This window comes from Cebus imitator, unplaced genomic scaffold (assembly GCF_001604975.1).
Source record: "Cebus imitator isolate Cc_AM_T3 unplaced genomic scaffold, Cebus_imitator-1.0 Scaffold261, whole genome shotgun sequence".
Lineage (NCBI taxonomy): Eukaryota > Metazoa > Chordata > Mammalia > Primates > Cebidae > Cebus > Cebus imitator.
This window is the reverse complement of record NW_016107576.1, coordinates 3,179,924-3,195,142: the sequence shown is the minus strand read 5'-3', so window position 1 is coordinate 3,195,142 and position 15,219 is coordinate 3,179,924. Positions and strand designations below refer to the sequence as shown.

Below are 15,219 nucleotides of genomic sequence, written 5' to 3'. Positions count from 1 at the left end.
TTTTTTGAGACAGAGTCTTGCTCTGTTGGCCAGGCTAGAATGCAGTGGCAGGATCTCGGCTCACTGCAACCTCTGCCTGCCAGGTTCAAGTGATTCTCCTGCCTCAGCCCTCGAATAGCTGGGACTATAGGCACGTGCCATCACGCCCGGTTAATTTTTTCCATTTTTAGTAGAGAAGAGGTTTCACCATGTTAACCAGGATGGGCTCGATCTCCTGACTTTGTGATCCACCCACCTTGGCCTCCCAAAGTGCTGAGATTATAGGCATGAGACACTGTGCCTGGCCAGTATTTTACAAATCTTAAAGTTATTAATAAAAAATATTTTTCTATTTACTTACTGAATTTCTAGTTTCTGCAGCTTTTGCCTTTTTTAGTCTGGTTTTTGCAGCATCCAAATCCAGTCTCTTATTTTGCAATAGTTTCCTTTCTTTCTATAAATACAGAAAGAAAAAAAAAAGGCTAAGATGCTAAAATCCTGTAAGAGCATACACATTTAAAGTACTATTCCCTAGTAAACATATGTATCATTTGGTAAAGATCTATGATTACCAAATTGGCTATAAAGTGACCATTCAGGTATCTGTCCCCCCACCCCCTTGTTACTGTTTTAAATCTAAAATAACCAAAACATTATAAATGTCTGGGAAAGATGGCAGGTGATGATGGAAACAAAGGAATATCAGTTTTAATATTTTGTGATCCTATCCCCACCTCGGGAACATTTGGCAATACCATTTTGGTTGTCACAACGGGGGGAGGCATGTTATTGGTGTCTGCTAGCCGGAAGCCAGAAATGCTGTCAAACATTCCACAAGACAGTCTGTCTCTACAAGGAATTATGCAGCCCCAAAGTCATTAATAGCCAGACTGAAAAACTGTTTCGAATTGTTTCAGATTATCCAGAAAGTGCCTATAAAAAAGGAAGTATGGGCCTGGGGCAAGGTTCCTTGATGCCTAGTGTTCTACCTCAGGGATTGCGCAGGCTACTCTTAATGTGTCATAGCACCAAATACAACCTAACCAGTCCAAAGCAGAATTTCAAATTTGCAGAATAATGAATAAACATTAGTATAGTATCTTAGAATTCTTCAGGGAATTTCAAGCTTCTGTATAATATGTAAGTTTATTATAATTAAGTTTGCTTAATTTCACCCCACTGACAAGCTATTAACTTTTTTTATTTTTATTTTATTTTTTTGAGACCGAGTCTCACTCTGTCACCCAGGCTGGAGTGCACTGGCACAATCTCAGCTCACTGCAATCTCCGCCTCCCGGGTTCAGGCGATTCTCCTGCCTCAGCCTCTGGAATATCTGGGATTATAGGTGCCTGTAATCCCACTATGCCTGGCTAATTTTTTTGCATTTTTAGTAAAGACGGGGCTTCACTATGTTGGCCAGGCTAGTTTCAAACTCCTAACCTGAAATGATCGGCCCACCTCAGCCTCCCAAAGTGCTAGGATTACAGGTGTGAGCTACTGTGCCCAGCCGCTAATATCTCTAAAATTATACTTTAACTTAGTAGTTCTTCTGTCTCAAGCCAAATACTTGTTTATATAGAGACAAATCCATTGTGAACATATTGAAAGTTTCTATAATATACTGTAATAAGAAATCTACAAATTAAAGTTTGAAGTATTTATAATAAAGAGCAGCTTTGCAAAAATGTAGAAAATTTTCATTCTCTATCACTACATGGTGATATTTGAGACCATATTTTCATAAGCATTCCAGGAACCTGTCTATAGATTTTTAGGATTGGTAATGAATGAAAAGGGATAAAAGCATCTGAATAACACTGCAGAATACACAAACGGAGTAAATGTATCAGAGTCCTTTATTTTGGTTTAATTTTGTGTTCTGGTGAACACAAACCCAGGAGCTAATATATGCCTGTAATATCAGACTTCGACTGCTACCTGGCAGATATGGGAGACATATGTGCCTGTGCTACTGTCCGCTGGGTGCCCTTTGCCTTCAAATGGTGGAAGATGGTGCCTTAGACCCAGGCCCTGGAGCTGCCAGCTCTGCCCCAGTATGGATGGCCCATGTCACCATGCAGCAACAAGACTCCTTGACAAGTAGAGGAGGCTGGAGAGTCGAGGCAACACAACCCTTTCCTCCCCGTCCACCCTGACCCTTGGATCCCATAGGATGGCAAACGCCGACAGCTTGAACCCCTGTGGGGAAAAGATGGAAAAGTTTTCAGCCAAGAGGCGTTTACTAAATAGGCAATAAAGCGCTGGCAGTCGTGAATGCAAAAAAAAAAAAAAAATCTGCACCTACCCAGGTTATTTAATTTTGTAATCCACTACATCTACACAGTCATTAAGAGGCCAAATTACTCATTAAAAAGAGTAACTATATTATCTAAATTATTGTACTAAATAAAGGAGACATTTTTCAACTCACAGCAATTGTTTTGTAATCTCCTTCTATAAAGTTTCTTAGAGGAGTAAGAAAATTTAAGGCTGATGTTTGAATCAGTTCTCTGTCTGCCGTTCCAATTCTTTTTTGGGTTTCTCCACATTTGATAAGGGCGTTACCTGCAAAGGAAAATAATTTTTTAAAATCATTGTCTGGTAATATCAGAAAATAAAATTATGTAAAGATAAATCAGCAATTTGGTCTGTTTAAAAGTTAACTGTTACTTGTTTGCTTAAATAAAATCAAATAGAATTACTGTAATTAAGGTAGTTTTATTTTAAAAGTAAATTTAAGAGTATAAATGTCTAAATGAAGGAGACAAAGATGAACTTCCTATTGTAACATAGATAATTGTACCAATTCTACCAATGGGACTAAAGAGGGCAGATCTACCCCAAAATATTTATGGTCACAACTCAAATAATGTACAGTTGGCCCTGTGTATCTATGGGTTCTGCATCCATGGACTCAACCAACCACAGATCAAAAATATTCAGAAAAACATAAGATGGCTGAGGAGCCAGGGACAGTGGTGGCATGTGACTGTAGTCCCAGCTACTCTGAAGCTGAGGCAGGAGGATCATTTGAGCCCAGGAGTTTAAGGCCAGCCTGGGCAACACAGCAGGGCCTGTTACCATTTAAAAAAAAAAGAAAAGAAAAAAAAGATGGTTGCCTCTGTACCGAACATGTACAGACTTTTTCCCCTTGTCATTATTCCCTAAAAAATATAGCAATAACAACTATTTATATAGCATTTACATTCAGATGATTTAAAGTATAAGGGTGGATGTGCATAGGTATATGTAAACACTGTGCCATTTTATACAAGGCACTTGAGTATCCATGGATTTTGGTATCCTTAGGGTCGGGGGGGGGGCCTAGAACCAATCCCCAATGGATACTGAGGGGTGACTATGGTTATACTTATAAAAGTATAATGCTTACAAGACATCAAGTCACAATTTGTCCTCTGTTTCTACATTCTTGCACTTATAATCTCAAATATCTAAAAGTAATAGTTCATACCAATAAGTTAAAACAAATCCATGCTTTTGCAATATATATACTCTGATACTTAAATAAGACAAGTACAGTAGGAAAGTAGTGGTAGAAAGTGGAATAGAAAGAAAGGAAATCCCAATATCAGGGTTCCACTTCTAGTTTTACTTCTAATAAGCTTTAGCTTTGTGGATCTTAAGCTCTTCATGTTAGAATAAGCTTGGATCTGACTGGTAAGGAAGGTAATATGGATAGTAGTTAAGAGCTTTGTCACTGGATATAGACAGATCTTCATTTGAATTACTATTCTAGCTATGTGATTGTGGATTAATTATTTAACTTTTCCAAACCTGTTTCCCTGTCTTTAAAATGAAGGTAATATAATTTATCTTAAATGCAGAACATAATGAGAATTTACTTCAGTAATATGTAAAAATATATACTATATAATGCTAAGCCCATGCCTGGGATACTCAATTTTTAGTTATTAATTACTAATAAGGTAATAGGTTCACAAAGCCCAATTCTAATAACCAGGGTACATTCACTGGAATTACTAGAGGTGCAAACAGATTTAAATGGGAAGAAAATCTATAAGCCTTTACTCATGTTCATGCTCTGCTAAAATCTTTTTCAGCCTGTTGAAGGAAGGGGCTGTTGAGTCTCTTCTACATACCTTTATGATCCCAGCATCTAACTGAGCTGGCACAAGCAGGCAATAAAACATCTGTTTAATGTATAATGCTTTTCCAAAAATTAACAGTTAAATTCAGAAATAATTTTATTTTGAAGTTTAAGCATTTTCAGACTTAAAAATTAGATTCTGAAGAACATAATATAGAAGTTTCAATATAATGCAGAAGTTTCAAGTTGTGTATCTAAAAAAGCCTGTCAAGGGATTAGTGGCATTGGTATTTAGGTTATTTCCTTCCGACATAAAGATAACTACTGAAATTCAAAATTCATTTAATCCTAAAATTTGTAAACTATTCTGTAAATCAGAACTATGTGTAGAAATATATACCTACCATTTCATACCCAAATAAAGACCAGTATCTTGCAGATGTATTAATAAAGACAATTATTAGACATAAACAACAGGTAAAACTACTGAAATCTGTAATGGTCTCATGTTATGAGAAAATTAGATCAGAGTAACAATAAAGATGTTTAATTTAAAGTCTGTGCAGCAACTAATAATGCTGTTGTAACTAAACCACAGCTATAGGAAGTTGGAAATACATGAGAAAATCAGAAATGAAATGTAATCCAAACATCCTAACAATCATTAATATTTTCTGGTTACTGACATTATTGCAAAATTATAACAAAAGCATTAATTTGTTCAAGCACTATGTGTCAAGTACCTTTAATATAAAATGAGCCCTAAGAAAGATTTTTTAAAAAAATGAACAGAAATATACAAACAATAATTGCAGTATCACAATTATTACAACATAGGTATTATAAGATCAGTGGGAGTACAAGTGAAGAATTCATTTGACTTTTTAGAACTAAAAAAGATGCAAATTCTCTGAATAACTAAATATAAGCTTAAATATATTAAATATTAAATTTAACTGTACATATTTGCCTATTTTTTCACTTCATCAATAATTTTTAACATAATAAATTTGAAGTTAAAATCAATTCTAATATGTTAATAACAGCTCTAATAAATCTAAATATAAAGATATCCCTTATTAGAACTTTTTGCTTTTCACTTACCATAAGCTGTTCCTGGGCCAAACTCAGTCCCTGCATCAATCATATATTGTCCCAAAAGTTCTGGGTTGTTTATACGACTTGGAGCTTTTCTATCCAGTTTCTCATAAACAAATTCTTCTATCCTGGCATCTAGGAGAAAGGTTAAAATTACCAATGATTTCTAAAAAGCCAAACTAATTAAAATAGTTTTGCTCCCCTATCAGCAGCCATCTATTATCTGCTAAATATAAAGTTAGCATTCATTCAAGCTCATATCTTAATAAACACATATTTTAAATTTTGTTAGACTATTATATAATTAAAAAATTATATTTTGGAAATTTGATAAAATATCTTGGCACAAAAGCATTTTAAAATAAAAGTAAACTTATTATTTGATTATTCTACAAGATTTTAAGTTCTAGAACAGGACTGATTAATTCACTTAATATTTATTGAAGGTGTCTTTGCCCTGTTTTAGCAGTTTAATTTTTATTCCGAATGTAAATTCATAATTTAAAAATCAGGATTTCTGGCTAGGAAAATATGAATATAAAGTACCTAGGAGAACCTAAGACTTACATCTGACAGCTTTAGCATGAGCATTTGCTCTCTCTTTTTCTTGCCTAGAGTCTAAATATAGACACAGGTGCTTAAGCAATAGAACAATCCAGGCATGGAATAGTCTACAGACAGATTAGCAATATGATGCCTTAGCTTTAATTTATGTTTAAAGTATACAAGCATGTATATATTATCTCTGAGCATGCATTCACTCAAAAGATTTCACCATTAAAAATAAGTTTAAAATACTAAAGGTTAAATGCCATAATAGAACATTAGAACAAATGGAAAGGGGGAAAAAAACAATAAAAGCTGAATAAACACTTGGTAAGCAAAATGTTTAAGACCATAGACATTAACATTTACAATGCTGTCCAACATAGAGGTATTTCAGGAACAAATGAGAAAATGGCTTAAGTTTACAGAAGCAATGATTAAGTATAAATTGAAGCTAAGTCAAATAGGGTCCCTATAAGTACCTCACATAGATTCCTACACATGAGGAAGTTTCACACAGTGCACTGAAAATTTCAAAAATGAGCTGAACCAGTAACAGAAACACTTCAGGAGTTGGTAAAAGGTTTGTTATAATACATAAAATAGAGTATGGCAATAATACTTGCTTTTGTGGCAGATTTTAGCGTAAAATCAGAAGTTGTAAAGCAGAAATTAAATACCTTTAAACAGTTAAAACCAAAAAGAGTTTTTTAAAAACATAAACACTTAGAATATACTAGTTAAATTTCAGAACTTCATTTTTGGCTGGGCATGGTGGTTCATGCCTGTAATCCCAGTGCTTTGGGAGGCCGAGGTGGGAGGATCACCTAAGGTCAGGAGTTTGAGACCAGCCTGGCTGACATGGTGAAACCCCATCTCTACTAAAAAAAAAATACAAACAAGAGCCAGGTGTGGTAGCACATGCCTGTAATCCCAGGTAGGACAATCACTTGAATCCAGGAGGCGGATCTTGCAGTGAGCAGAGACTGTGCCGCCACTGCATTCCTGCCTGGGCAAAAGACTGAGATTCTGTCTCCCCCTCCCAGAAAAAAAACAAAAAAAACCTCCAAAACTTCGTTTCTTTACTCTGATTCTTAATTTTGACTGCTTTTCTACCTAGCTGGTCAAAAGTTTAAAATGGAATATTATGTTGACTTCATTCAGTTAATAAAATATTTGGTATATTAATAAATGTTTAATTTCAATAGGTTATAATAAAATCTTAAAATATGCACGCAATTCTGCTACAATGCAATATGTATTTTTGCATAACATATTTTTGAAAAACCCATTTCCAGAAGATCATACACTGTAAACAACATAGGAATTACAAGAAAAGGAGGGTTGGGTTTGGCTACTCAAAATCTATGTAACTTAATAACTAGAGCACTGGCTGGGCATGGTGGCTCACGACTGTAATCCCAGCACTTTGAGAGGCCGAGGTGGGCGGATCACCTGAGGTCAGGAGTTCAAGACCAGCCTGGCCAAGATGGAGAAACCCCGTCTCTACTAAAAATACAAAAATTAGCTGGGTGTGGTGGCAGACACCCTGTAATCCCAGCTACTCTTGGGAGGCTGAGGCAGGAGAGTCGCTTGAACCTGGGAGGTGGAGGTTGCAGTGAGCCAAGATCATGCCACTGCACTCCAGCCTGGGTGAGAGTGAGACTCTGTCTCAAAACAAAACAAAAACAGAAAACTAAAACCAGAGTGCAAACAAAAAACAAAAACGATTCTTACTACTACTTCCTGACACAAAACAGGGGCAGGAGGGAATTGTATTTTATTTCCCTGCTTACCAGTTGTGAATGAGCTTATCTGCCACTTAGAACAAGAGGAAAAATGTCTATTGCTTTTAAAAAGTGCCAGGGTATATAATTTAAATGGCCTTACATGAATAAAAAATATTACATGTTGTCCAAAGACATTAGGACTCACTCAAAGTGTAAAAAGCTTATTTTATTTATTTTCAACTTTTATTTTAGATTCAAGGGGTACACATGCAGGTTTGTTACCTGGGTGTATTGAATGATGCTGAAGTTTGGGGTATACATGGACCCGTCACCCAGGTACTAAGCATAGAACCCAACAGTCATGTTTTTCAATCAAAAGCCTTATTTAAAAAGTCACTACCATTTAACTAAAATTATAGAGAGTTACTAATATTTGTATAGTGCTTGGAGTTTAAGTTAGTATCTAAAAGTAATTCTACAGCATATCACAACATGGTCCCAAGCAACAATGGGGCAAATAGGAAAGCATACATTGTACCTTTGTTCTTCCGTTTTGATATGCAAAGCTCACACTGAAAAGACTGGATGTTGATACACCTGGTTCTAGTCCAATTTCCACTTCTAATTGGCTATGCTACATTGGACAAGATGCTAACTCATGAGTTTCATTCACTAAACAATTATTGTGCACCTTAACTGCAAGGTTATTGAGCTGACTAATCTGAAAATCTTGTAGTTGTCTGAAGATCAAATGAAATAATTTATGTGAAAATGTAAAACTTAAACATAAAAAAAGGTACCTATTTAAGCATCTATATAACTTTGTCCTAATTATCTAGGAACAATTCTTCCCTAGATGAAAAAGAAAAACATATTTATATACATAGCTCCTCATAACTCTTAAAATTCAAAGTCACTGCCTAAAATCGAATTTTTTTTTTTTTAAGACAGACTCCTGTTCTGTCGCCAGGCGCCAGGCTGGAGTGCAGTGATGCGATCTCGGCTCACTGCAACCTCTGCCTCCCAGGTTCAAGCGATTCTCCTGCCTCAGCCTCCCATGTAGCTGGGACTACAGGTGCGTGCCACCATGCCCAGCTAATTTTTGTATTTTAGTAGAGATGGGGTTTCACTACGTTGGCCAGGATGGTCTCGATCTCTTGACCTTGTGATCTGCCCGCCTTGGCCTCCCAAAGTGCTGAGATTACAGGCATGAGGCACCGCGCCCGGCCTAAAATTGAGAGTTTTATGAGGATTCTATAGAAGACTGAAAAATGTCATTTTTAAGTATGTTAGAGTACAGAATTGTTTATCACCTCCTCTTCACAAAAGCACACACAAAAAATCCCACAGACCCTGAAGCTACAAAAAAAAATCCTGTTTTCAGATAGCCATTAAAACTTTTTTTTAACATTAAAAAACCCATTAATAGTACTTAAGGTAGATAAGAGGTAGAATTTCTTACTTGGATTTGGCTGCAATAACACTTCAGTTTGTTTCATTATTTTTTCTGTCCATATTTTGGTACATTCAGCTTTGCTAAGGAGGTTCTCTAAGTGAGCGTCCAATTCTGTCTTCTCAGCCTGGCCAAGCTTTTCTTCTGTGAACTGTTATTGATTGTAAAACAAAAATTAAATATACAGCAAATTAGGGAATCATATCATTAAGTAAACAAACAAACAAACAAAAACACAACAAATTAAAAGCTAAACAATCCTATACATACAAATAACCATGTTTCAGCTTTGTAAGTCATTGTTTATGAATGCTTTTTTGCCCCTATGGTAATTTATCCATATCTCTTTTGTGGATGACCTTACCTTACAGTCATCACATATCCTTAGTTCTGCTCAAATGTATGGTGTGAATTCTATAGAAAATTTAACAACTTGGTATATAAAGCATGCAACTATTTCAACTACCTATCCTAGGTAGACTAGGATAATGATAAGGAGTAAGAGCTCTGAGTCAGTTGGATCTGAATTCAAATCTTGACTTCACTGCTTGTTGTGTGACCTGAACAAGGCATTGAATATTTCTTCTTTAGTACCCTCTCTTATAAAAGAGAGACTTGTGTATGCAAGTCACTTTGTTCAGTGCCTTGTAATTATTAAGTTTTAAAAGAGCTGTTTATGTTTATTGTTGTTTATTTATTATTGGCACTTTAATCACACCTAGTTAGATAAATAGTTTCCCAGAACATACCATAAAACCTGTCATTTAAGTTGTTTTTTGAGGATATGCTCCAGCAATTTATTTATAGACTAACTTTTGGAACATATCCTATTCATACTATGAAGATGTCTTTTAAAGGTCATACAAATGGTTAAACATACTCAACGAATCCGTTTTTATTATTGGATATACTGGTATTTGAGGAAAGATAGTATTGCCTATATAATAATAAAAAGGTAAAAAGATTCTGTGTAGATCTAGATCCTTCTGGGTACTTTTAATTAAGCATTAGAGGTGATGACTCAAGCTGTTTATCATGCATCATTTTCCTCTAGAATATGTGGCTTTCTCCCATCTTAACACAGATATATAATCAGCATTAATTCTATGCTCAGTAATGACTCACTTCTGCTAACAAAACAGTGTTCACCTTGCCTTGTTCTCCTTTCATTTCTTAAAAATCTCTTTTGCTGCTCTATTTTCTGAGTTTTAGGGTTTCTTTCAGCATCCTTCTTGGATGCTGGTTTAATACTTTCAGGTTATTATCAAGACCTTAAGCTGAAGGGTCCTCTAAAATTTTATTCTTAGACTTCTGGTTACAGTCTCCACTGAGGGTCCTGTTTGAGGGCTAGAAACAACAGTTTAAATCGATTTTGTAAAACCTTGGGTCTTTTTGAGAGTGGTCTAAAGCCCCAGCCCCTGAACCAATGGGTGGAACTGAAAATAGCAGTTCCAAAGCTATTGCCTGAGCCCATAAACTTGCAGTGTAGTTGCAGGATTGGGCACTGAGCAAAACCAAACCCTGATCCCAAGGCCAGCTGGATAAACTATGCAACCTCATTCTTAAAAGAGAATCCGGTATTCTTTACAGATCCTTGAAGATTCTAAGCAACAAAGCTCCTACTAGACTTTTATATATTCAAGGTCTACCACCAATGGCTAGTTAAAATAACTCCCAGGTAAAGCAACCAATAGGAAGGGAAGAAAGGAACTACCTTTCACTCAGGTGAACATCATCTATAAAGAATGATCTAAAAAAAATTCTTCACTTAGCACCTTAAAAACTGAAACCTCATGCACAGATTTCCCTTTAATAAGCAAGTATATCCATTTATTCCTTCAACAAATACTTATTAAGCTCTTAGGAATGTGTTGGGCACTCTTCTAAATGCATTCAGCAGCCAACAAAATAGACACGGTTTCTGTTCTTAGGAAGCTTACATTTTAATGGCAAAGACAGACAATAGATAAATAATTTGATAATAAGGATATAAAGATACAAAGATAGTAAAGAGAGGACCAACATGGTTGGTTTTATTGTTTCTGAGTGTCATAAATCAACATACAGAGAAAGAATTCATTCTTCAGGGAGAGGGCGAGCAGGAGAAACAGGGAAGTCTTCAGTGGGGGAGGGATGGGCAACTTGGGCCTAGACAGGGGAGCAGGAGTTTGAGGAGTGTGAGCTGGGGGTAGTTAGAGAAACAGCATCTCTGAGTAGGTAACAAACGACCTGTAATTGAATGGTATGAACTATGTTAGGATCTAAGGAGAGTACAGTCCTGATGATTTATCTTCCAGTTGCACAATTTCTATAAGCTCATTGGCATCACCTTCACACATATTAAATATTAATTTCTCTGTAGAAATCCTTTATAGTTAATAACTAAGAACAGATTAATAGAAAAAGTAACAGATCAATAATTTAAAATCAGTATTTATGGCCAGGAGCAGGGGCTCCCGCCTGTAATTCCAGCACTTTAGGAGGCAAAGGCAGGCAGATCACTTGAGCTCAGGAGTTCCAGACCAGCCTAGGCAACATGGCAAAACCACGCCTCTACAAAAAAAATACAAAAAATTAGCCAGGTATGGTGGTGCACACCTGCAGTCCCAGCTGCACTCCACTGCACTTCATCCTGGGTGACAGTGCCAGACCCTATCTCAAATTAATAAATTAATAATAAAATAAGTAAATATAAAATAAAATAGTCACTGAATTTATCTGATACAAATTGGGGTTCAGGGCAAGTTTTCTCCTGACAGTATTTCAGGAAAATCAGCAATTAGAAAGGTAATTATTTGGAAAATAAAGCATTTCAATCTTCAGTAAAAAGGCCTGTTTGCTTAATTATTTAATATTTTCTTTGTGACTCTCATGATACTGCTTCCCAGGTATATCACTAAATATACATTCTTTTAGTGAAAAGAGTATGAAAGTATAACAGAGCAAACATGGGATTTGCACCAAGTAATTTATTTGTATAAGTCTGAGGAAGAAAGAATATATGTTAACTGATACAAACACACACAATTATTATTATTATTTTTTTAACTATTCTAGTTCAAAATATATATGGAACCCTTACACATGAGTGAGATAGTCTGATTACAGAAAACTTGTTTGGCAAATAGCAGTACTGTAGGAAGGGTCACATGAAGAATGTTCCTATGTTTCACATTTTAGCATATTATATAGAGTTTTGTTTCATTTTCTAAGTTTTTTAAATGTTTTATTTTTTCAACAAGACCATTTACATCTTTCTTATACTTCTGTGTCAAGGCTTAGTGTATGTTCAAAATTTCCATTAACTAAGCTGTGCACTCTACATCAAATACTCGAAAGAATCTTAAAATATAGGTAAGAATCATAATTTTAGTGATTAATAAATTGAGACTCAGAGTGATTAAACACTTTGTCCAAGGTGTCAGTGTTGGGATTCAATCTCACATCTGAGTCATAGTTTTATTACGCTATACTACCCTTCCAGTAAATACTCGCTGATTTCAAAAATTAATATTTTCTATTTCTATTACTATTATTCAATCATAGTCTGTGCTTCCTTTCCCCTATATCTGTTTATAGCATTCTGGACAGCTTTCTCCTCCTGTTCACTTCTGCTTCCTATAAGATATTCAATAATTATTCACCAAATTAAGGGTAAACTAAATCCTATCATGAATGAATAAAAGGGGGAGGACACACAATAAGGACTCTGCCAATGCTATCATACTTTAAAATTAAAATTATAAATTAAAATCTTGTTACTTAAATGTATAATTGTAAAAGACATAATATTTCGCACAATTTTATCATTGTGGAAGCAAAAAGGTTTTTCCATAATTAATCAGAATGTACAATGTATTAAGATAACAAAATAATATAGTATTTAATACATTTTCTCTAAAACACTGTAAATAATGCATCTACTACAGAAATGAGCTATCTCAACTAAATTAAGATTTAAATTACTAATCAAAATATTTATGGCTTATATATATTTTCTTCTGACTGCAAGATGATCAGCATATGATGTGCTTCTTGCCCTCAAGGATTTTATGATCTACTAGGATAATACTGCCTTAACACAAACAAAATTATAATAATGGCACCTTTTCAGAAGGACAAAAGACCTATTAATTCTTTCTTTTTAAAAAAGATCCCTTTCTTAGTTACCAAAAAATTTTAAATTAACCATAAAAATTTTAGTTTTCAACATCTTCAAGTCAAAAACCATTACTGATTTTGTAATCTCTTGATAACAGGTGTTAATCAGAAACTAGTTGACTGTAAGCATAACAGTATAGTTTAATAATTAATAACTTTTGGGTAAATAACCTAGAATAAAAGGCAGACTGTAAATAAGTCACCTTCTTAATAAACCCAATGTTCTCTAAAATATAATTTATTTTTTTTCATATTTCATTTGTAATATGGCAAAGTGACATAAGACAGAAAGTTTAATCCCCTCTCCTTTATATATTTTCTCTAAATATTGCTTTACAGAAAGAATTGTCTTTAAGTCAGCTACATTATACCAGGCACTGTAATCTTTCCTTTGCTACGGGATAGGCACATAACCTACATTATTAAATAAGGAGCCTGGATTCCAAACTCTGCTTTTAGGAAAAAAAGACAAGTAAAATAGGCATGTGATCAAAGACATCTATTTAATGAAAACTCTAATCACCAGTTCTTTGGGTTAAGAGTAATACTCTAAAAGTAATCTAAGTTTCTTGGAAAGTATATAACACAGGCTCTGAATACTGTATTAGTAAACCAAAAAGTGTATCTTTCTCCATTGGTTCTCAATTTTGGCTGCTCTTTAGAATTACTTGGGGAGCTTTAGAAAACACATCTGATGTCTGATCTAATCCCTAAGATTCTAATTTAATTGGACTGGGGTGCAGCTTATGTGACATTTATAAAGATTCCCAAGTATTTTAAGTGCAGCCAAGACTGTGAACCATTGTTCTAAACTCATTCATAATTATTTAAATATGTATCACTTGGTTATGTGCATGCTGCATTACTTTCCTCTTTGGCCCATTTAGGAATTTCAGCTGCTATTACTGTTACCTCACTAAGCTGGAGTTTTGCTTCAAATATATGAACTGTGTTGAAGTTCTACCATTAAGTTGGTCTCCAAAGAATATTAAAGTAATTGACTTAGGTGTTTGATCATTTAAAATACAGTAGTGAAGCAACTAGAAGCACATCAATTGGGTGTGGTTAAGAGTGTAGGATCATCTGTAGCTCTGCAATTACCTTAAAAAATATTTTCAAGAAATACAACAAATGGAAAAGTTTTATAGATTTTCTAATTACCTTACTCATGTAGTACATAAGTGAAAATTTCAACATCAGGTTAACAAACTATCTTCTATCTACTTTAGTAAAGTAATGCCAATAGCACCAAAGGCTGTGAAAACAGTTTTAGGTAACACTAAACATGCAGAGCTTTTATATAACAAGAAAATGTATGACTTTCCAATGTGACATGTTTTACTTATTAGAATTTAAGAAACATGGTGAAGTTGTCACAGACTGAATTCTGTAAAAGAAATAGGATTTCAGAAGCGCTTGAGAGAGTTGTTTGGCCAAGTTGGAACTCCAGGGAGGGTCTGACAGGAGCTAGTTAATGGCAACATCATATTCATCTTTACATCCTAAGCTTAGACACACCATGATGCTTGCTGAAATAAATGGGAGATCAAGGCCAAGCTCAAAACTATACTTTAAAAACGATTTTCCTTAGAAAATAGCTGGTGTTCATGAAATTCATAGTACAACTTCAATAATCAGTTTACAGGAAATGTTAGAAAATTAAAATGAACTCCCTCTCTAAATAACTTGATTTGAAAAATTCTTTTCAGAAAGTATATGCTCTTATTTTAATGATGGTGAGCAAAGCTTTGCTTCAGTAAGAATTCTGAATTAAAAACACATCTCTTATTCATTTATCCACTTGAAAGATTTATCAAATTAAGAGTTATTCACAAAATGGCTATTTACTACAAAGAATATTTAGTGAAAAATTTGAGACTATTATTATGAAGTCTTTGAGGGCAGAAACAGGGACTCATTCAGCTTTGTATCTTTCAATGCCAAGCACCTAGGAGGTGCTCAATTTAAATATAGGTTCAACAGTTTGTTATTTATACTGGTATTAGTTAACTTCAAGGTCATCAAATATAATGTTAGAAAACACTGATAAAGATACTGTTATTTAACATGCTTATTGTTGCCTTTCAAAGATTAAACTTTGCATAATGGATAGTAATTTGCCTGGTTAAAATGACAAAAGAGTTGAGATGAACCATGTTAGATGTTGTGAGAGGGGAGTAAG

The 15,219-nt window shown here is 34.7% G+C and overlaps 1 protein-coding gene across 3 annotated transcripts in view; it reads right to left on the bottom strand.

Moving 5' to 3' along the window:
- The window catches only part of SH3GLB1 (SH3 domain containing GRB2 like, endophilin B1), a 43,573-nt gene that overhangs the window by 23,577 nt on the left and 4,777 nt on the right, over window positions 1-15,219 (bottom strand). For all 3 annotated transcript variants that reach the window (XM_017499865.2, XM_017499866.1, XM_017499867.1), the window contains exons 2-5: window positions 8,886-9,027; window positions 5,154-5,282; window positions 2,412-2,545; window positions 341-433 (exon numbers count right to left, since the gene is read on the bottom strand). In XM_017499865.2, coding sequence (XP_017355354.1) covers window positions 341-433; window positions 2,412-2,545; window positions 5,154-5,282; window positions 8,886-9,027 — 498 coding nt within the window. The remainder of the gene's footprint in view (window positions 1-340; window positions 434-2,411; window positions 2,546-5,153; window positions 5,283-8,885; window positions 9,028-15,219) is intronic.